Raw genomic sequence first — 23,568 nt, 5'->3', positions numbered from 1 at the left:
ATGTTTATATGAGTATGTCGACGTGTGTGAAGTCAACTTGTTGCCTTGGTACAAACTCTTTTATAAATAGACCCTCAGGGTTATTCTAGCTCGTCAGAGATCTGACCTCATGCGCGGTTTTAATCTTGTTTATAGCATCAGAATGCATTCCGCAGTAAAAAAGATCATTTGTGACTGAATTTGTTTTTCCGCAGTTTTGAATAGGGCATTGTGATTGGTTTATATAGAAATGGTTGTTAATAATTAATATAGAAACAAGGGAAAGTACCCCCTGTGGAGGATATTCTCTAGAAAAAATTCACATGAACATATGTTTGCTTGTTTGCCCTCTCTATCTCGCCTGAACTTTGGCTTAAAATGTCCAGGTTCGTTTTCTCAATTGGAGATAGATTTTCAGTCATATTCTTGCACCAGAACAATTTTTTTCTACATTTCCCAACCAAAGTTGTACCCCGTGGTTTACGATTTTCCCATGTAAAATCCCGGTCAAATATTTCCAGGGATAACTCTAGATTCACTGTAAGCGAATACCAGCAGGTGTTGTACTGTTTTCTGATGAGAACGGACATCGTGCTGAGTCGATTCACAAATAAACTGCTTTCATAATAGCACATTTCCCTCCGGTGATCTGAATGAAACCTTCGCTACTTTGTCCTCCAGATAAGGAAAACATGATAGAGCAGCGTGTTGATGAGGGTATAAGTGTGATACAATTTGTACCGGGTTTTTTTAAAGTGACTTTTAATATGTCCTTGACTAGCAATCTTCGGATTAACTTGCCAGTGGCAATTATTCTATTTAAAGCATTAAAGATTAAAGTATTATCTTATCTAGGTATATATATCTCTCTATATCTGTAAGCCGACAAACACGTGCCGAATGAAAGAGGTTCATATTGCACAATCCGTGCTATCTTCAGTAAAAACTTCAACCGCAGGCCTCACGGAATACCTAAATGGCCATTAACAAGCAAATAATTAGTTAAAAGCATTTTCAGTCATTCATTATAAATATGTTTACTTTTGGCGACGTTTTTTATCGGCTTGATGTTAAATATTGATTTCAAGAGTCTTACATATGCAAAAATCCATTTCCGATTCCTGTTGCGTCCTTGTAACCTTGACTTTGCATAATCCTCGTTGAAATATTAAAAATATTTTTCAGAAGAAGCACGTTGCAGTTTTCTGATGTGACAGAATAATAGTATTGGTTTAAGACTAAAATTTTAATATTTCCACGTACGATAATAAATTTAAAAGTATACGCAGGTGCATTGGTGTTTTTCTCGGCATTTTTCTAATACTCATACAGTTTTCCATGATAACCTTGGCTTTAAAGTATGCTAGAAATTGCCAAAGGTGTTAGCCAAAGCTGTTGACTTCCGCACTCGCCTGAAAACCCTTTTATGGTGTTAATCAGTTTCAATATTTAGTTAATAAAGTAATGGCAAACACTTGTTAAAGCACGGAGTTTTGTCAAAAAAAAGGTGTCTGATTTTTTCCTGTTTCAGTCCCACGGTTTTAGATGTTGTTGTTGCACCATAGTGTTTTGGGACGTTATACGTGGGTTAAATCTTTTGAGTCCGCGTTAGTCTCACAGTCAGTCACGGAGCAAAGAATCTCGCAGATTTATCCAGTCATCAATGTCAAGGAAGATGATGTCAAAACTTGAGATTGGGATTAATTAATTTCACAGGAAATGGAAGATCAAAATCTCGACAGATTTACCAACCCAACAGCGTGTATGAAACGGCAGCATTAGAATGTTATAGCTATGTCAGAAAGCAAATTTCTAAAAACAAGATATCTGTGGAATGTAATCAACCGTGTATGAATCATATGTGGTTCCTCAAAATATCTTGAATGTGTTGACTTCTCTTTTAGCTAACTCTAAATGGCCGGCTGGTCAAGGTTTCTTTAGCAACGTGAGAATTGAGATAATAAAGTGTTGATGGGTATAATGTCTTGATTGATTATTTCAAGAAAAACCGAGAAACGGTATCAACTGCACTACCCCCGGACCCCACCCAGACCCCCACTCATCCCCACTCATCCCCACTTGATATCACGTTAGGGTGGTAAAAGTTACTGACCAACCCACTTTATTATAATATCGTAAACACCGAGAACTATTGCACCACAATTCATCAGCAATCGTTATTCTTTGACCGTTCAAACATTACACCCAGCACTGCACCCAGGAAACTCGCGTTAAAACGACTTCGTCAAACAAAATTTGTGGGTTCCCTTGTGTTCCTATGATATCCTCCCACAGGAAGAGACGCAAAATTAAAGGCGAAAAGCACGACCCCATCAGAGTTGCAAATCACCATAATGTAGTTAAAGAAGCGATACTCCTATTAAATGATTTCATCTTATTTATATCCAGGTTCTCAGCAGGAGGCAGCACACGGCGCTAATGAGAACATATACCCTGTGTGCCAAATTGCACTATTGAATAAAATTTCTTGTTGTATTCATCTTTAAATTATAAACATGATTCCAAGTCTTCTCTTGGAATTCTTCCGGATAATTCTAACCAATGTTTCGTAATAATTATTGGAATATGTAGACATGGTATTTATCAGAAGTGACTAGAGGAAATAAATAATTTAAACATGAACACAACTAAAGCTTAACATGCAGACATATAACAAGCAGACACAATCTTTTAAGAAGACTGAATGTGAACTATCATGTTCTATATAAATACCCGGTACTCGAACTTTGTGCCGGTAAAATCCGATTCAGAACAGGTTTAAACGAGCCATCATAGCGAGATGTTAAAAGGAATTTAGAGAATTTCACCAAAGAATGTGAATAATTCTGCTATCCAATCATGCTGTATATTAACTGCTCCGGAAATCAAATTCAAAGGGACCTAAAGTGATTTCTATCAAATAAAGTGTTTCTATTGAAAGTTCAAAGCAAACATTGTACACGATCTTTGTATGTTTAGAACACAAGCGCAAGAGCCGACTTCCTGTCGAAGATTATCTTTTCAAACGGTGTGATAGGAGTCAATGATCCTTCGCTATCGGATGATTTATTAGATGAAGTTTATATTTGCTAATTTTCATTTCAATTGTTAGCCTTCCCCTGAGACGTGTGTTAGCTTGCCTAAAACATTTGCATAAGAAAGGCTCTTGTAAAGTGCTTCTTTGAAACGCAGGTGAAAGTTCATTTCGTCTCGCGAGTGCGTTGGAAATGGTCGTGTTGTTGTAAGCTCGTTCAAAGGTATGGACTTTTCCGTATTTAACAAAGATTATACCCATGTAAGTTGTTGTAGGAGGTGAAAATAAAATTAGGTTACCAATAGTAGATTATATCTGTTGTGGAAAGATAAATTTTCAATTAAATCTCGTGTTTAACACTAGAAACCGGAACATATAGCGCTGTCGCTATTTTTTTTCGCCCACAGCCCCAGTTGTTATATCAACATAACCGAGTCAAAGAGTATTAACTCGATGTAATATGTTTTCTTACCATCACCTGTAATGAGATCTGAATGGTGAGGGAAGAAACTCTGATGGTCGTAATTTCCTTTTACAGAACTGTCCATTTTTAAAGTACTCTGGCTGCATGTAGAACTAATATCGACACGATTGCAAGTGCTGTGACCTACATCTCGGTATGTTAAGATATTTCAAATGTAGCTGTATATATATTCGTTACGTATTGTTTTATGAATTTTATCTATATATGCGCCCAGTTTGATCAAGATATTAGTTGATCTTTTATTGAGATCATATTCAAGCAAACACTCAGTTATTCTTATTCCAAGTATTCTTCTGATATACACAAGAAATACGAATATGACGTGCACGTTTCACTTATGCACGAGAGACCTTTTCACAGCTGCAAGGTTGATAGTCGTCTGTAGCATACTGATGGTAGAGTGGTGTATTAATTAAAACCACTGTTGACGATTTTTCTTGCTCGTTTGTCGTGATTCTTGCACGACTTTAGTTAGGTATAGCCCAGTTACTGTCCAGCCGGAAACGCGACGTGACTCTATTTGGCCAGTCGAGTTGAATTTAAAATAAAATACATGTTAAGAGGAAAAATTTTGAGTAGAATGACGTAATGTCATATTCACACTTTTCTGCATTTGCTTTGCCAAATATCCGTGGCTCACAAAACCATAAACGTTGGCTTGTATCCGGCAAGAAAAGTGTGCAGCGTATCAAGAAACTCGTCGTGATATTGACGAAACAATCGCACGTACTTTCTGTCACGAAATATATAGTTTATTGCTTTTTGTACAGTATCATATCTATCAGTGCAGTATATGTGTGCAGTAACATTGACATGGGGTGTTTAACTATTCCAACTAGCGGGATGGTGCGACTGTTTTATTATCAACAAACTGGAAAAGTTAATATTGACACGCGAATGCAGGCAATCTCATCAATTTTTGAATTAATTGCTCTTAATGACAAATGAAAGTAAAGATAACGAAGTCCTTATCGGCAGCAGTTTTGAGTTTCAAGACATTCGCAGGTGCCTGTTCATCTTCCAGAGTTTGATTTTTTTTTTAAATTAATGGATTTTTTAAGATATATATCACAATGAGATGTGAGGTATCCATTGGAAGTTAATTAAATGTGAAGATTGTACCACCACGCAATATTCTCACGGTCTTGATTGTGAAGACTTATGGCAGACACTCCAGACAGTCCTAGGTCTGAAATACATGATTTTGATAAAGATTTTCCATACATTAGTGATTTGTGTGTGGCGATGTGATCGTGGTGAAAAAGTACTGTAGTGAAAGCTTAGTCTACATACATATACCTTACAAAAAATATCGAATAAAATACAAACAGGGTGCCAAGATTGCCAAGGTCATTGCAAAGGGCGAGGCCTCCTTTTCTGGCAAGAAAAAAGGTCGAAGCATCAATATTCTTCCTGTTTCTGCCTCTATATCTTCTCATTTTCGTTTCGACCATAATAGATGATTTCATTTTTGTTGATTTCGTTGGCCGGAATAAACAGATTGCTTTGATATGCTTCATTGCTCATTTTTGTGTTATCTCAGCATTATGCAAAACTTATATTGTCAGTCTAACGCTTAGTCCCCGCTAGCTCTAATCACGATGCGCAAAATGCTCTGGTCGTTCGGAAAAAGAGACAACAGACCCTAGGTCTAGGATAAGAGTTGAAGAGACCTGTTGTCTCGTTTTATCCAAATTCATCGTATGACAATGATTTCATTGTCAGTAGTTGGTTGTCCATAATTAAACGTTTTGTTACGTAAATACATTCCTTTTAAATCCAGGCTATGCAAACTTCGTGTGTTTGGATGTTCAGTTTTGACAACATGAAAACACCACGAGACGCATCGTAAAACCTGAACAAACTTCGTGACATCTCAGACTGTATATTCAGCATAATCACAAATAGCTCTAATACCTCCATATTGGTCATCAAAGGTGCGACTAAAGTAGCGACACACACACACACACACACACTGTATCATCTGTTTAAAAGTCTTTCAAGGTTATCGCAATATCTGAATCTATCTGAGTGTATATAATTCAGTCAGTAACAAAATAAGATAGTCATCAAAGATGTGACACACTGTATCATGTGTTAAAAAGCTTTTCAAGGTTATAGTCGCAATATCTGAGTGTAATTCAGTCGCTGACAAAATACTTAGAATTTCAAATACTCAGCTGATTTCAACGTTACATCATGGGAAGGCCCTAAAACAAACGTACGATGATACTAAATAAATAAGACGTTGACGAGCATAATGTTAAAAACGTCCATCAAAACAAACGTAACGAAGGTCTGTTTGGTATAATATTGAAGTGTTTAAAGAACTTTGAAGGATTTCGGTTGTGGCTCTATACTATAGCCTGAATTAACTTTGCGTTGTGATTGAAATACAGATATTCTACATTCCACTGTGCTTGGAACAGTGATAAGTAAGTGTGATTATAAGTTTCTACAGTTATATAAGTTATCGACTTAAGATAATCCAATAATTTGAAAATTTGATAAGCAAAAAATCGATCTTTGGTTAACCCAACTTGTCAGCGATGAGGGCTCCAATCCAGTCAGTGTGGGTGTTAATGTAATATGTTGATCTTGAGAAGCTCAGAGATTGGAAGTAATTTTGTTTCACAGCCAACTTGGCTGGTGAGAAGCGTGGACATGCGTGGTCGTGTCTTCAGGGCGATTCGCGTGAGCTATCATCATATTCAATCAATCGTCAAATTACACCCCGTGATCTGTCATTCTGTCTGTGAAGATTTTTGCTGGAACATTCAACGGAAGTCTTTGCTTCTATAAAGACTCTATCACTATATACTCGCACCTTATGCTACAGTTCTTGATTGCGGAAAAACCTAACTAATCGAAGACTAACGGAGATATTCAGTTCACGTCATTTGATCTGTGGCGTGCCTGAATTTTATTATATTGTCGTGTCATCGGTTTTTTATGCTCTTAAAAGATCCTCTTTGAGGAAAAGAAGCGCTTTAGGGCTGGGTTAGTTTCGAATATTGGCATATCGTGTTTTTAATTTGGTGTGGGAAGGAAAAGACTGGGGGACGGTCATGTGCTGGGTATGATCAACTCAGTATTACCTCGTTTTCGTTATAACTAGCAGTAAAGACTGCGTTTTCTCCCATGAAGTTTCCAGCATATGTTTCAAGCTATTGAAAAACTCTTTCCCTGCGGTCAAATGTTATGGTATTGTAGTCATATAATTTATTAAAACCAGAAATTTTCTGATGTCACATCTGAGAAATGATACTTCGTCCGGTTTCAGTGTGTTTCAGTAGGATGTTTTTATGGCTTTTAAACCATGCCAACATGCGTATGTTTCCGGAATGAGATGGATAAACTGATGAGATATCCCTAATCGTTTCATCAATTATATTACCACATTAGGACATCTTTTGAAAAGATGATTTTCGGCAGCTTTCTCTCAAAAATGGGAAGTTGTGGAGGCAGAATTATGACGTAAACTTCACTATAATTTTTTATAGTTGCTATGAAAACTTAGAGATCCTAATTTTTATGTCTTCTTTAATATTATTTCTAGCTTTTTTAAAGAGTCATCAAAACATTATAAACCAATCGATTTAACCGTTTTTCTCCCAACTTTCTTCTACCTTTTTTTCCCAAAAGTAACTGCTTAAAATAGACAAAAATACTTCTCGACGTTTCAGCTGAATCGCCTTAGTAAGCCCCTAACCAACTCTCCGGCCTGACGAAGGCCCTTAGGTCGAAACGTCGAGAAGTTTTTTTGTCTATTCTGCAGTTGTAATACCACATTTAATGTGAGGCTGTTTGAAGACGCTGGCACGGCGCTCCTTTCCGTCCTTTCTGGGTTTACTATTTATTTGGCGATATCATTGGCTTTCGATAAGTAAATAACTGAAATACCCTTTGACGTTTCTGAGAATAAAAGATAAAATCTAAAGAAATCCAAACTTGGGTTATGCAAACCACGCGTCCGAGGTTAAAATACACAATAGCCGTTCCCTAAAGAACTCTCATTAGAACGTTACGCCAACTGCTCACGTGTTTTGTGGCTTCTCGTGATTAGGAAAACCGGTGTGCATGTTCACATATGTCATATCAATCTGACCCCCACCCTTAACAACGTCAAGTAATGTGAGCACCCCCAAAAAACATCCGATTTAAATTGCGTCATTGAACTAAATATATGGGTCACGATCTGTCGTCAGAGTGCGCATAAAATATCAAACTCTTAGTGGATAAAACTCAATTGCATTTGATGCATCGACATACTCATTCATCAGACGCGTTAAAACGAGGCTAAAAAGACCGAGACTTAATCCACAAGGTAGGAATCATTACAGATTAATTTCGTTGAGTAGTAAAGATTTTATGAAATTTGTTTGCGCATATCAGTGGTTATATATTAATAGCTATATGAGATAGCTATATGCTGTCTGCGTCGTAGATTGCTGTAATAAAAGTTTCATTATAATAATATATTACAAGTAGTATTTATTCTAAAAACTGTACTTAAAATAAAAAATTAACTATGAAATATTTAAACGCAAATATGAAATATCACAAAACACAATTGCTTGCGAAAGGGGAACTGTCAGACTGAATGATAGCTAATAGACTCGAGATACTGTGTAAAAACGGGCGCATCTTGATTGGTAGTAATTCATTCATTAATTGCAATTTTTTCTCATATCTATTTTTTCCTGCAGATTTCAGTGCAACTGTTCAGTTTTAGCTACATGCATGTGTAGTGTTTGATATTATGTGAGAAAAAATATATTTTATTAACACCGTGTATAGATTTCAAATGCAGGAAAACCTACACTGTATTTTCAGCGTCAAATGTTAAAACATTCATTAATCAATCATTAAGGATATACTTATTAACTTTTTCGGCAAGCAGCGCAAATTATGCTACTTTGTAATCATAGCGGGAATGCACGTTCCGCGAGAACTCAAATGCGTCATTGCGCTGAATGCAAGGGATTCATCTTTCAACATATAGCACCACATTTTTCAATCAGTTCCAGGCAGCTGTGTAAGGAAATAAATAACTTCACAATAGGGAATTTATCTCGAATTGACCTTTACGAATTTCCGATTAATAGGAAGTTCCTATAATACCACGCGCCTCTATTGGTTTGAGTGTATACCTCTCAGTACCCTTCTGCATTTCCCCCCTCAACCCGCCCCCCCCCCTTTCGAGGGACTCTCCACCTTTATTTACACTTGCACTCGTTTGCATTTAAATCATTTTTGTAAGTTTAGCTAAAGTACTTTATTAGTAAACTGATTAATAATATACAAACATTGCACACATACTGCCCATTTTTTCCACAAAACTGTCCACCTTATTAAAAGCATATTGCCTCGCATAAGTTTAGCAGGATGTTTATGTCGTACAAATCACTGTTGGAATCACAGTTTCCTTGATATACTCGAACAAAATGCCTATTAATTGTTAACAAATGGAGGCATTAATATCCAAGGTCATGCATTGCTTTGCGGTAAGAATGCATTAAATAAACGTCAAACTTTTTTATGTGTCAAACCAAATGCAGCGAACGTCTTTCTTTGGTATCGGCGTTTGGGCACATGAAAAGTTCAGTTCGACGTCTAAAACGGGCCTGACTGAGCAGCAATGAAACTGAATGAACAGTGAGAATAAATATTGAAGTTCAAAGCTATTTTTACTTCCATATATTTGTCTAAAATATTTGTGGCTTTTTGCCATCAATACGATTACAATAGTGGTTGTATTTGTAATGCATTACGTTGATGGATACCAGATATAAGCTGTTCTGTGTCAGTGTGATCTCACTGATGAGAGAAGAATTACTTGAAAGACCACCAGGATAAAATCATGCTGTTAAGAATATAACGCAAACGTTTGCTTCTAATGATTTTCGTATTTAGCACTCAGCGCCATTATATACGACCTCATCATACACACATGAATTGACCATGCAATCAGGAATCAGGCAAGGAGATTTTCATTAATTAAGCTTGTATTATGTTACTAGATTTTCATTAATTAAGCTTGTATTACGTACACTACGACTATGAAATCCATTGAGGATGCTGTAGCTTTGCAGGATATTGTATTGGTTTGTGTCTGCTTAAAAAAAAAGCGCAGTCAACGAGCTATGTTGTTGTTGCACAGTCGTTGGGCAGAAGCACCCAGAAGCACCCAGAAGCACCCTGCAATCCATGAAGCCAAGTTCAACTGCTAATGGTTTGCAAAGGTTTTCAGTTTGCGCAAACTGCCCTTCCTCAATCCCCTCCCCCCCCCCCTCCAATACCTTCCTGTGGTTGCAGCGATCCTGGCCTTATGAAGAGAATGTAATAGGGCCACCTCTGCTCGAAGATTGTGAATCATCCTGCGATTTCCTGACTTGCGGTTCGATCAATTTGAATATGCTGGAATTATAAACCACTCCATTAAATACCTTCAATAACTTCCCAACAAGGGGTCTCCGGTCTATCTGTTCTTTTTAAAATTTGAAAATCTTTTTTTAATGGGGTCTTCATTGACAAGTCATTACTCTTTATCGCCTTACCATTTGTTTTTTCCATAATGACTTAGCCATGCATCAAACTACTGAAATATAAACACATTCAGTAAACATGTTTAAGGGATATTTTTAGTTCGTCCTTCTCTCCTCTTGTCATCTCACTTAATGCAGTGGTGGGAAAAATCTAAGTCAGTATTGTAAACAAAGAACTCAACCAGTGTTTTCATGGCGGCTTTAGTTCGTGCCAAATTTTTATGAAAACACTTAATCAGTACAAAACCCGTCGTAAACATCCTTAAAACCAGGAACAAATCTATTTGCGTCAAAATGAGCCGCTTTATGGCTTTATCTTTGCTCTTTGCCGGCGTTCTTGTTGTAAATAAAAAACTACATTATGCAATAGCTTGTTAGCGCCAATTAATTTTGGCAGGGGAATATTTTGAAACAGGAAACACGTGTCGCGTGAGGTTACGTTAGTGTCCGGAGGATACAAAATCTCGGCCGAAGTTGTAAGTAGATCACTGACTGTTAGGTCTTGTTAGAAGCAAGTGTACTTCGTCTGAATATATAGCGACTGAAACAAGTGTCTCAACATTGTAAAATTGCTCTCAGTCAATCATTTGCCTTCTTCCAAAAGAGAATACATACCAACGATCGTCATCGCCTGCAAGTTGAAGCAGTGTGCATTTTTCCCGAGGGGATTTGACTGTTTGGTGCTAAGGTACAATTCATATTGTTATTCGCCCTTTTCACTGGACAGACCCAGACAGAATAGAATATTACACATGAGAACTTTAGATGTGAGGCATGTTGACTTACTCGTGATCAAAACCAGGAAACGCAATCATCTGATCATTCAGAGAGGATTTGTTAAAATCTCAATGAAAAAAGGTGCTCTGTGCAGTGATAAGGACAGACGTTGTTTGAAACTGCAGGGACCGTTAAATTAAATAAAAGGATTTATATTGAATGATTGAAAGAAATATTAGGTATCTTTTTGAACAGCGGGTAAGGGAAGACTTTTTTCTGTGCTATGTATGGAGTATCTGTATTATTGTTGTTGTTTATATAAAAAGAGTTTCTGGTCCATCAACAGTGCACCTAGTGTTGAATGTGTTTGCATGATTTCCGTCTCATATATGTTTCATCTCTTAATTACCACCTGATGTAGAGGTGTTAGTATAACAACATGTATGTGTCTATGTTGATATTTAATGTTTGGTTAACAAACGATCTAAAATGACAGCTAGGGTACGAGCTAGGCTCGCTAATGGTCATTTTTTGCTAAATCTACCAGCTCAGAAGACGTTGTAATCCATACGATGTTGTCACAGCTCGACCTTAGACTCAAATACACCAAAATATTTTTCTTAATTGAAATCGTGGATATTCTGTCTTGTTAGTTTCGAAGAAAACTCCCTACAGAGAATTTGTGGGTGTGTTAGAAGAATAACACAGTTTGAAAGAGAAATACTTTTGAAACCTTGAGAGTCGCTCCTTTGCATGTGGACTATAGCTAATTAGCATGCGATGCGGGAATGAAAGTCGCCTGTGAACACGCTAGGAACTGACTGGTGACGATCGTAAGTCACGAACATCATTTTATCAAAAATAAGTTGTGCCATATTTGATCACTTTGCTCAGATTTCATTATTGAAAAATATTGTTTGTTAGTCGTTACTAACAATGTGGGAACAGTCTTGACTCAACGCAAACTAGGATGTAATAAGTTCAATATTCCAAATGCCTTCAGGCAACTAAATATAGTTTCGTGACCTTGGCTTTGCAGCACGTCTGACAGACACACTGACGGTTTCGTTAGTTCATGCAGTGAACGTCGTCTTTCCATGTTAACTACGCATGCACGAGGCAAGGATTATATCGTTAATCGTAAAACTATCAACGGGTGTGATGTCGTTAGCGTAGAGTGCAGAACAGCAAGGATTCTGCAAAAAAAAAGCTACGGATAAGATCTCAATGTCAAATAGCGGGAATAATATTTCCTAAGTGTTTTTGAAGTCGTAAAATATGAGTCTTTTTGGGGAAATATGTAAAATAAAGCATATGCTTCTTTCTAGTCTATGAGTTGAAAACTGGTTTTTACATGCGTTTTTTGTACATGCAGACTGCTAATCGGGGTCTTTCGTGGAAACGAGGCCAAGCATATTCGTAATTTTTATCAGATAAAGGAAAGACGTAAACAATCTTTATATCTTTCATAGGAATTATAAGTAGTCTACTTCACATGCCACTTGGCCGAGCTGTCATTTTAACGACTTGCAAGCGTCATGCATAAATCCTGAGCTCTATAACTGATATGAATGCAGCAAACAGCGTCGTAGTCCTAACTCAGTAAACAAGTTCGTTTAGGAGAGGAAATAACATTCTTTTAAAGTTGGTTTGATGAAATATCCAGAGACGTTTTGTTGGAGGAGTTATATGCATAAACCTTGGGTTAAAGATTTGAAAAGCTATAAGGAAATTTGGATTGAGCGTATTCTCTTGATTGGGGTGGCCTGGTAGGCGATTTATTTTTAGTACTATAGGATATAAAGCATAAATTTGGTTTGGGAACCGATTCTATATTTAATTGATACTAATTAAATCTTTTAAAAGCATTCGCGGCTAATTTGTTGAAGCAGTATTATAGGTAGCCTTTAATTATGTTATGTACGTAAATGTGAGATGAACGGCGCATGAACATGCACTCTGTGGTAGCTGCCTGTAGACTAACTCAACCGGTAAACATATTTGAATCATTGGCTTTGGTTTGATTTTGTGAAAGGAACTGCCGGATTACATATAAACAGATAATGTTAATATAGATTAGTCAATGATTGCAGATATTTTGCAGCTGAGAACTGAGACGGAATGAAGTCGAGGTGTTAGAAATTGATCCCAGAATGTGATTACGAGTGCGGTTTTCCTCTTGTTTTTTTTAACACGCGCTTCGAGCAATCTGTTATGAAAACCTAATCATGAAAAGTTTTTTGAAGAAATGAATTAAAAGTGACGAGCTCAAATTAACCACGAGTGTAAAAGTGTATCGCTGGATGATTACCATTGCATATCAGTGCATATTAAATGTCATTGATATAATTCTCTCATTTCTCAACCTTGCATGGGCAGATATAGGAGGAAACGTTCGCTCAATTCAGCGTGCTTTATTCCAACAACAACGTAGCTGGTTTTTCCGTATTGACGTAGTATAATTGTTAACAAAAACTGATAGCTAATGTGATCGTTGTTCACGCTTTTCATTCATGAAGTTTTTTTAAATGCGGTTTCTCGTTTCAAATATATATTTGTTTCATTTTCCTAATCGGTTATTTGCGGGTGTGGACAAAAAGCCACAGGCAAAATCCCCAGCCATCCTTTTAGAGCTGAACTTGACGTTTAAAAAAGGAGTGTATATGAACAACAAGTCGATAGTATATAACGGCACGGATGCGACGGGTGGAGCCGTGAGATGCATTACAATACTGTACCACAAACAATATACTGTGGATTTGCCAGTTTCGTAGCAATTGAGTACTGCAGTGGTCAGAATGTCATAATTCAGCAGATCTTATAAGGCACCGCACAATCGGACATCAATTATTCAAGAAAACCAAAAATTGCTTCATCATTAATCAATGCAATATACTTTGACCCTGCAGCATTCGTGATTCTATCTAGAATATATAGTCGGCATTGTGAAAAGCGAAAGGTACAAAGATAATCCCAAAATTGCGATTGCAAATATCTCCGCGCTGTAATCTTTAGCAAAAGCCAGCATCAAGGTCATATAAATACCTACAGGCGATGATACTTTACTTTAAGAGGTTCTGACCTTGGCGTGATTAATATAACTTGTGAAGAGACGCGCCTTACGAACTGTCAAATCTTTAAGTGGAGGTCTGATATCATAAACGATGGCGTTTCTTCGCATGCAGTAACATATGGGATTGAAACAGTCAGACAAATGCGGTTAAGCCATTCTCCATCATTGTAAGGAAATTACGTACAGTAATGAGTGAAGAGTGAGGCTGGTTGAGATTTAGCGACTACCAGGAGGAACAATGAAGAAAGTATGAGTTATGTAGCGTTCGATATATGCATCAAACAAAGCAACACATGTGATTTTTTGTTATAATCTTACTCGGGTCAATGACTTGTCGCTTGTCAGTTTCCTATACACTTCATCAAAACGATGTTTCCGGCATCAATGATTTCCTGCAAGTTTTTTTTGAGGGGTTTTTCTAGATTATTCCATCCTTATACCTTATGCTTTCCTTGTGATCATTTTAACAGTCAGCACCATCTTAACATAAACAATTGTCGCCCCTAGTTTCCTTACAAAATATCAAGCGTATACATTGATTGCGATGCTATAGCTATCATGTAGGTATGATAACGTAACTATAACCGGCTATGATTGGCGCAGTCGAAGACTTCGGTAAATTGGATTTTCTTAATTAATGATTAATTGTATGGCGTTAATGAGCTAATTATCCACAGGTTTTCAGTGTAAAATTTGGATAGTGACTCTCAAGGAAACTATTTAACTTCGATTTCAAAATTCACGATAAATTCATTTGTGCTTTTTGAGGATACGTGACCGGCAGGGAATGAGGTCTATATAGAAGTAAAAATAACGATCAGAAAATCAGGAAGAAGATCTTTGTTCAAAAACGGCAAAGTGCGCTGTTAATCTTCAATCTGTTTCAAATAGATTTGAACTAAACGAGCAAAGTCAAATGACTCGTATCGACAAATAAAAAAATGAAATAAGCCTTCCGGGCATTTTAAGGAGATTGCTTGTGTAGATATGAAGGGACAAATATGTGAAGAATCTGATGCTGAGCATGCAAGAGACTGAATTACGGTGTCCAATATAGTAAAAGCTCCGTTTTGAAAGTACTCCCAATAAAGACATCTTTTTTGACGCCATTTTAAAATTTGCTTATAAAGATTCCCTTGAGTTTGATAGACGTTGCTTCCTTCCTTCCTGAGTTTACGTTTCCTCAATTCGGGAGATAAGAATGCTTATATTTTAGTTATTTTAGAAGATAAATCTTCACATCTGACGATTGTGAGCTTCGTTTGGCTTCATCCTTTAAACCTTTATAAGTCAGTGTTCCTCCCTCCTGGCTAATGGTGTAAACTAAAAGAAAACTGCGAGCTGTTCACAATATATTGGATGACCGGTTGAAACGGTGCTTGCCAGAAACTCACGGACATTATAAAATTTAGTCTTTGTTTGACGTCAGAAAGGCCAAAAACGTGTCCTGGTGTTTTATATCCTGCATTTCATCCACACACAATTTTAAAAATTTGAGATCCTTTCCGTACATTCGTGTGAAGATTTTAAAAGAGGAACTAGCAATCGGTTCAAGCTAAATTTACCGACGCGATATTAGGGCAGGCTGAAATTGATACGATGATGTTTTCCCATTTATGAAAATGTTCCAGAAAACTTAGTTGGACACAAGACGAAAATACAATATGCGGCAGTAATATTCGTCTGCAAACCGTCCCTGCTCTCCCATTTCTCAAACACGCCCATGAATATTTAGGAAGTTGAAATATATTCACGCACGCAACACAATTTTAGGAACTCGGCGTGCAGTAACCAACTAAAATAGATCCCAGACATTTTGGTACTGCGGTCAGACTCGATTATAAATCTTGCATATAAAACACCCTATAATTATCTTTGTAATATTGTATAAAGATCATAAAGCATTCACTTAAAACTACACGTACATCAGTGACTAAGGTTGAATATTTTCTTTGTTTAGTATATAAATACTTACTTATACTAATAGGGCCAGTATCTGACTTTAGTTGCAAATAATAAAAAGTGATATACGCTTTAGAATAACAGGATTGAATAAATATGACATTAAATGATTTTACGTCTTCATACAACATAAATGCATGTTGAGTAACGTGAGAAGACACAGTCCTGAATTTGATAAGTAATCCAGTTATCTTTTCTTGTCACCCTCATGTATATCTTTGGGATTATGAAATTGGAAGATTTGTGCTGGAATGACGTCAAACAGGTAGACGCATACGTATGAAATATTGATTGCCTTTAAACACTTGCCAACTAAATACCTCACCGTGTAACGGAATAATTCCATTTACGCTTTCATGGCATCAGATTTGCAAGAGTTTAAGGTCAACTGCGAACTATAGCAGGAATATCGTTCGTGTCGGAGGCAGAAGTGAAACGAATACGAGATCATTAGCTAAATACTGGAGTGAAGTAAATGAAAAGATAAAATCGACAACATTATAGACACTGTATGTATTGACACTTGTGATTTTGTATATTATAATATTATAGTCGTTTGAATTCGTCAAGCTGACAAGCCATATAGGAGTGATAATTGTTCCTATTTCAATTTGTTTACTCAGTTTGAGTGCCCGTTAGCAAATTTTTTAATTCATTTTTTAAAATCCACCACAGCTTAGTTCCGGCGTTTTATCACCGTTCTTGGGATACAATCACGCGATTTATTGTGTAGAATTGAATAAAACTGGCAAATGCAAGTGAGAATGAGACCGCGCAAGCTAGTATAATATAAGAGATGAATTTCCGTAAGGAAATCAATGCTATGGAAAGAATGTCTAATAATGTTTGCTTACTTGAGATAGGTAGTTTTTTTTAAACGAGGCTGAATATACCGTCAAACGTTTACGGTTTTCAGTCTCTTGCGCAGCGGCTCTCTCTTGACAGGTTCGCTCTTGAAGAAGCTACGGGTGGCCCAGTGCGTATATAGGCATGCCGTCTAAATCCACGCATGCATGTGGTTTAGATATGTACAGCGTAAATACATTGAAAATATAACAAAAACAAACAGGCACTGGAAAAAGAATAACGGTCATTCTCATGTTAATGAATGTTTGCGTCGGTTACATCACTCTACCTAAAAATCCCACTACATAACACAATACGGAATCATACGTTGTCTATTGTCTAGTTTTCTTGCACGTAGAACCCACGTCCACAGTGTTGATTAATCGCTAGATAAGATTGTTGTAACCTTGTAGGCTGAACACACGCCACCAGATGTGTAAAGGCTTGGCAGCACGTTTAGAGCGTATCGCGGAAATATAGGTTCATTTATTGGCAGTTGTTGACCAATATATATAATGATAACCTTGAATCATATATCATTCTCAGTTGCATGCATGGTCACGTCTGTTTAGGAGGATTGCGAGATTGAAATCTTCACCCGCACGTATTACTTTCGCAGTTTCGCTGGTATTATGAACAGTTCAAATAATCGCATCGATATAGCATATATTGAATCATTTTCATTGATATATTCTCACACAATCCTACTCGGAAATGAACGCCTCAATTCAGAAATACAATCGATTACGCCACGCTGGTGTTACTAAACAACTATAGGCCGGCTATAGTGTCTGACTTTTCGGCGCCAGTCACTTTCGACCATCCACGATAACTCCTCCGCTATTTTTTAATTACATAACGGAATCAAATTGAATATATTTAGTAAACATCACAGGCTGGTGTCCGTTTTAAATGGTTAATGAATATAGACTGTGCATATGTATATTAGTTTTTGAAGCTATGTATATAAACATTGTTTGCTGATGTGTTTTCTAAATTCTTGATGAGTTCAGTTCATCCGATGCCGATGCAGTAATGAGATTTGTCAAAGCTCTGATGAGGATGGTTGCATCTCTTTATTCCATCTTTTGTTAATTCGTTGAATTACACCTAATACACCTAATCTAATAAGAAATCTTTCTCATCTGGCTTTTTACTGAATGACCTTAAGACTGACCTAAGTTTTAATAAGTTTTATCAATGACTCGAAGCGAATTCCATTCCTGAAGGTAGTCTTCATCAAACGATCCGCAAAATGTCGATCATCGGATTACGTTGGAAACGTCGAAAGTTTCGTAGATGATTGAAAAGGCAAATCAGTTTATCAATCGTTAAATTTATTTTGGTATAATTAGATTATGAGAACATCATAGTTCCTGTCAGTTCGTAACCTGCTGAGTCAACACGTCATTTCGCGTATCTCATATATATGCACATACACCCACCGCATAAACCAACACTAGCTATAAATTCCAAGATTCTGCTACAAAGTCTCATATTAAACTGGAACGCACAGCTATAGCCGGCGATCTAATTGGATGTTAAGGATATATTATTTCATAAAAGGAGAATAAAAAGGCAATAAGGCATGTCTGGGGAGATCAATATCTTTTATGTATCCTGTTTGTATTTTATCAATATTTTTAAATTGCTATTTATTCTTTAATTGCAGACGTTCTGCTGACGTTAGTAGCAGAGACATATAAAGAACCATTATTCCCACGTGTTTCGAGTTGAAATCACGCGTGAAGTAGATAGCAGAGACGCATTTTCTTTACACAACGAAACGACAATGTCTGAATCTCAGAACAAGAAGGACAGTTGTCAATCATGGATTTATTTATCGTTTGCATCATTGATTACGTTTTTTGTCTTTGGCTTTCTTGATTCCTACGGCGTTTTGATGGTATTTCTCGTGAAACATTTTAATGAAAAAACCAGCATGGCAGGTTGGTATATCCATAAAGTGTACTCGATAATCTTTAGTTAATTCTGTTAAGTTAGGGTTATCGAGCTAGTTTTGATATCGTCTTGGCGATATAGAGAGCCTCTCAGAAATGTCGACTGACAACTCAGATGTTTATACATCTTTATACATAAATATTTGGGTTGCTCTCTATATATATATTAAATCTAAATAAGAATATATTGAGATACAAAAGACTGATGGTAGTCATCGGCAGGTTTTCAATAATTGAGTTGACATAATGAATGTTGCATGCATGGGATTTAATTTGATTGGTAAAGTGAATCATGGTGAAATTGCTCTCTAAAGTCTAACCCACGGTTGTATCAAACGTTTTAACAACGATTCTTCATGTATAATGCTTTCGGAATATATAAATACAAGACTGTTCTAGTACAAAGTTCAAAAAAGCGGAAAAAAGAGCTCTTTCGTAATCATGGGACAGAATTAGCCCCCCACCTCGGCAGGTGAGGTAAGGAAGCAAGTTTATGAAATAAGATCGTAAAATGTGGGCAGTATCTATGTCATTGCTGCTACGAGATACCGAGGGAAATACATGAAAGATACGTGAAAGAAACTTAGTGGGCAGTGCATGGTATTGACGTTTTGGCATTCATTTTCTGAGAAAAAAATTCCCTCTCGATGGTATGACTTTACAGTTTTTTTTAAGCCGCAATAGCATTCTGCATAAACGGCTAAAAACTGGACCATTTATTTGAATCGTAAAATGTTCCCAATGTCGCCTTGAGCTCTAAATAAAATTACCCCTCATTAAATAATTAAGGTCATAATCCTTGAATACCGCAATCTCCTTGGCTACAGAGTAAACTTGACATTAGTAAAGTACTTGTCATGAATCTACGGAATTCTTGAAAGAAATGCCAGGAATGTTGTAATAACATTTACATCTTAACAGAGTTATCCGTTGGCTTTATTTATTAAAGTCGCTGAAACGACCACAACAACTTCATGAATATGACGAAGTGGTTTTCAATGCGGTTTATTTTCGCCCAGTTGTATTACAAAAAAACGTAGCCTAACCTATATCGCTATACTATGCTTCGCTATTAATACAACGCTCCTATTATTCGCCAATGAACAATAACCATAATCAAATCTATTGGTAGACAACTATATAAAAAGACACAAATCATATACAACTGTGAACTATTATACTATACAGTTTATCTATGTGAAAAGCTTTAATTCTCAATTATCGTGTCTAGAAATAGAATAATATATTTTGGTCTTTTATATTCAGTTTTAAAATTAGGAAACAGTCCAAACAGTCTAGTTTAAAAGGTCTTACAAAGTTATAAGCATAGGCTTTTTTCAAAAGACAAATATCATGAATTCTTTTTTCTTATTTCTCTCGTATAGCGTGGGTTGGTTCATCCGCAATGTTTGGCTGTTTCTTTCTATACCCATGGAGCTTACGTATGCGCTACAGATACGGGATTCGTTCAACCGTTATCGGAGCTGGAATACTCCTTCTTCCCGTGTTTATTTGTTCACCGATGGTCCCAGATATGTATTACTTGTTTTTAACCTTTTCTATCCCGATCGCCTTTGCGTGTTCAGTAATTGGATGTGCAACGTTCACTACTATTAAGGAATGCTTTGAAAGCTATCAAGGCGTCGCTTTTGGTGTAAGATCCAGCATGAACGCTCTTGGCACTGTTGTCTTCTCCTTTGTTTTACCAATATTGCTCTCAGAACTTGGTTGGCAAAGGACATTTTGGATTTTGACTGGCATAAGTTTTATTACAATCTGTTATGCTCTTGTGTACCACGGTTCCGGGAAAGCCGAGGAATATCCAAGCGAAAGGATTTTCAGCGTTAGCACAGTCATCAGTTTGCCCACGAAGGAGTTCTCAAAGGATGATCTGAGTATTTACTGTAGACTATTAAAGAGTAAAAAGTTGTTGGTGTTTCTCTTGGCTCATACTGTATTCGTGATTGTCGTCTTTATGCCTCCTGTATTCATGGTGAGTCTCCCTTTTCCAAATCATTTTTCTTTTCGTTCTTCATTAATTTCAGCGAATAACCATTCAATCCATTCATTCTTTCAATTTTCAATAGTTTTTCTTTCACAAAATCTAATCCATTCCTTGTCTTTCCAGGTACAATTTGCAACGAATCTCGGTCATCCATTATCAACATCGAAATGGCTGATGATTGTACGAGGAATTGTTGCTGTCGTCGTTAGATCGTTTGCTGGACGTCTTGGGGATCTGGCAGCAAGACGAAGAAAAGTCAGATATCTTATGTTATCAGTTATGGCGTTGTTTAGTATCGCTACCTTTTTATGCTCAACGACAAAATCCTTTACATTTATGATGATATACATGGGATTTATCTCCGTTGTGGACAGTGTTTACTGGGTTGTTTTACCTCTCCACGTTACTGAAGTAACAAACGGACTACCTTCGGAACATGCCTTTGCATTGTTCAGTTGTATAGGCTCCTTCGCTACTCTTGGAGGTCCGCCATTTTTAGGTAAAACCACTTTCAAATTTTCACTTGTTTGACTGACGAGAGTTAAACTACGGAATGCTGCTTGCTTTTGCTAAACACTACTAACATGGGCGTCACTAACATTCAATATCTTTATGCTTCAGGGTGGATCTATGACAGCGCAGGAAATTCAAGTCCTGTAATGCGAACAGTAGCTGGAATATCAGCTTTAGCTTCTTGTATAGTAGCATTAAGACTTTATTTCGGTAAAGATAATGCTTTGTCGGTCGCAATGTCTGAAGATTTTGTTGATGATGATGTTTTCATCCAAGATGATCTTCCAACTCAAACGACAGTTGTCTATATGACGGAACCAAAGTTTCAATATGTAACTGTTGTATAATATCAACTGATATAATCATATCATAGTTAGTCTTTAAGACTAATAGTATTGGATGTTCTTCGCTTTATCCGTGACATAAGGAACGCTGAAACGTTCGTGTTTTTTAGTAGTTGTTTGCCGTATTAGACTAGAGAAAAAGTACTTTCGCAAATTGAGAAGAAATTGTATCCTTATGCGGATGAAGTGTTGTACATGCAGTACTCTTAAGTTAAGAATATTTTATTTATTTTGCTATTTATACAAAGTACTAGTTATAAATTATTAAAATATGTTGGTGAAGTTATGTAACTAATATAGAGTTCGAACTGTGGTCTAAAATTATAGAATATACGCCTCTTTTGGACCGCGGGATATTTCGGACTAAGAGTCTTAATAGTCAATGGTATTGTTATTATATTTAATGTAAAAATATACATATATAATGTGTATGTAGGGTTTATGTATTTTAGAAAGTAATTATGTATCTTATCGACGTATTTGAAAGAAAAAAGCATATATTATGGAAATAACGTCGCAAAATAAAAGTGAAATTATGTAGTTCACAGTGCACAAAACTCGGTTGCAATCATAAAAGCGAACTGTTAATTAGTGCTAGTTAGTTAAATGCACCAATATCCACCAACACTGAATAACTAGTCATTCTAACGAGTTAAGAAAATCAGGATATAACCGTAAAAAACAGTTTATGATGTAGAAAATAGATAGCTATGCTTATGAACGAAGATGCTGAAACAGTTTTTAACGTTTAATTTTCTCAAAAATTGTCAACTATGTTTTTAAAACAAGTAACTAATTAATACTTCATTTTGAAGATAAAGTAAATTTTATAAATACAAAGTTGATATTTTGTACTTAGTTTAGGACTTAGGTAAAACCAAAGGATTTGTTCTTGTGAACTGAAGTGGGAAGAGGTGTTTTGAAAATAAAGAAACAACCGAACTACAAGTTTCAGTTTTTTATTTTATATTCATAAATACCACAAATTAACTAAAGTTAAAAAATTCAGAGCATGTGTTTATAGTTCTGTCTTCTGGTCATCACCGTCTGGTTTGGCAGCTGAACCAGGAAATTTTTGATTGTCAAATTCTACACTTTCACATTCAGGTTGTTTAATTAAAAAATCCTTGATATCCCATGCTGTGCTACCATCTTGTAACAGAAATATTGCCCTGCGATCAGATACCATGTACCTATAGGAATAAATATGACCAGGATTGGTAAGTTACTGAATCAATTACCCAAACATTGTTATAGGTGGGTAGGTGGGGGTATAGGTGGGTAGGTGGGGGTATAGGTGGATAATAGAGTTGGGAGATCTAAAGGTGTCAGAAATTCTATGATGAGTGGTATAACCTTTGTATTTGAAATTGAGCATTAAACAAGCTATGATGCCATCTTTCTGTGATTTTATCAGCTTCCTTTTTGTCAAATTTTTCTCCAACTTGCACAAAGACCATGACAGTTTTTCCTTTTTTAGCAAGCTTCATCATAGCCATTGGATCACCATTGAATTGCGACGGGTCAAAACCAGCGTTACTGGGAGGAGGCTTTCTTGGATCATTGTCATCGTAATCATCTGGATCATATTCTTCATCATTCTCCTAGAAACGTTAATGAAAAACGTCAGTTGTCTTTGGACAATGGTTTCAACAATATGTTCGTAAAGAATACAACTCAAGTAGAAGCAGATGGTTTCAGTGTGTTTAGTTGAACGATCGTTGGATGTCTTATCTTTGTAAAATACAGTGTATACGACATTCTCTCGTAAAAATCAAAAGGTATGTAACACGTGTACAAACAAAATTAACCAGCTATGTTTTAATAGTAGAAATTTACGAGTTCAAAATGAAACAATTGATGAGCTCACATCCCACTGGTCTGCAAGGCGATATATATCAGATTCTGTATAATCCAAGACATCTTTGCCTATCTTAGTCTTCTCTTTGTCTTTCTTCTTCGTTTCGCCCAGTGCAAAGAAATAAAATATTGAAAACAACAAGAAAACAGCGATTGTCCTTTTGAACGCCATGTTTACCTTCAGTGACAATGTGTTGCTATTTTTATTTCCCATATCTTACAATGACTTTACCTTATTTGCG

At 36.5% G+C, this 23,568-nt stretch overlaps 2 protein-coding genes across 7 annotated transcripts; one reads left to right on the top strand and one right to left on the bottom strand.

The window, feature by feature from the left end:
* Nucleotides 1–2,975: 2,975 nt before the first annotated feature.
* LOC114525500 (monocarboxylate transporter 10-like) lies at nucleotides 2,976–22,400 on the top strand. 6 transcript variants are annotated; one of them, XM_028546873.1, is made up of 7 exons: nucleotides 2,976–3,236; nucleotides 3,552–3,630; nucleotides 12,235–12,531; nucleotides 18,316–18,592; nucleotides 19,990–20,597; nucleotides 20,733–21,108; nucleotides 21,231–22,400. In XM_028546873.1, the coding sequence occupies exons 4-7, from the start codon at nucleotides 18,436–18,438 to the stop codon at nucleotides 21,467–21,469; spliced, it is 1,380 nt and encodes a 459-aa protein (XP_028402674.1). In that variant the 5' UTR covers nucleotides 2,976–3,236; nucleotides 3,552–3,630; nucleotides 12,235–12,531; nucleotides 18,316–18,435; the 3' UTR covers nucleotides 21,470–22,400. The 6 variants fall into 6 exon arrangements, with proteins under 6 accessions (XP_028402674.1, XP_028402673.1, XP_028402675.1 ...); XM_028546872.1 differs by lacking the exon at nucleotides 12,235–12,531; XM_028546874.1 differs by lacking the exon at nucleotides 12,235–12,531 and having other exon boundaries at nucleotides 2,976–3,274.
* On the bottom strand, nucleotides 22,395–23,515 carry LOC114525502 (LDLR chaperone boca-like). Its single transcript, XM_028546878.1, has 3 exons — nucleotides 23,337–23,515; nucleotides 22,823–23,070; nucleotides 22,395–22,659 (listed from the first exon to the last, which is right to left on the bottom strand). Exons 1-3 carry the CDS (start codon nucleotides 23,496–23,498, stop codon nucleotides 22,485–22,487), a joined length of 585 nt encoding a protein of 194 aa, XP_028402679.1. The 5' UTR covers nucleotides 23,499–23,515; the 3' UTR covers nucleotides 22,395–22,484.
* Between the last annotated feature and the right edge of the window lie 53 nt (nucleotides 23,516–23,568).

Source organism: Dendronephthya gigantea, unplaced genomic scaffold (assembly GCF_004324835.1).
Source record: "Dendronephthya gigantea isolate DGI-Jeju-01 unplaced genomic scaffold, DenGig_1.0 000034F, whole genome shotgun sequence".
Taxonomy (NCBI): Eukaryota; Metazoa; Cnidaria; class Anthozoa; order Malacalcyonacea; family Nephtheidae; genus Dendronephthya; species Dendronephthya gigantea.
This window is presented reverse-complemented; position numbering and strand designations above follow the sequence as displayed.

Bases quoted from the DNA above. Each gene is read 5' to 3' on its own strand.
- LOC114525500 (XM_028546872.1), top strand. From the start codon at position 18,436: ATGTCTGAATCTCAGAACAAGAAGGACAGTTGTCAATCATGGATTTAT. The intron at 20,598-20,732 runs GTGAGTCTCCCT...TTGTCTTTCCAG, and splicing joins TTATGCCTCCTGTATTCATG to GTACAATTTGCAACGAATCT. The intron at 21,109-21,230 runs GTAAAACCACTT...TTTATGCTTCAG, and splicing joins TGGAGGTCCGCCATTTTTAG to GGTGGATCTATGACAGCGCA.
- LOC114525502 (XM_028546878.1), bottom strand. From the start codon at position 23,498: ATGGCGTTCAAAAGGACAATCGCTGTTTTCTTGTTGTTTTCAATATTT. The intron at 23,071-23,336 runs GTGAGCTCATCA...TAACGTTTCTAG, and splicing joins GCCTTGCAGACCAGTGGGAT to GAGAATGATGAAGAATATGA. The intron at 22,660-22,822 runs GTTATACCACTC...TTATTCCTATAG, and splicing joins GCTCAATTTCAAATACAAAG to GTACATGGTATCTGATCGCA.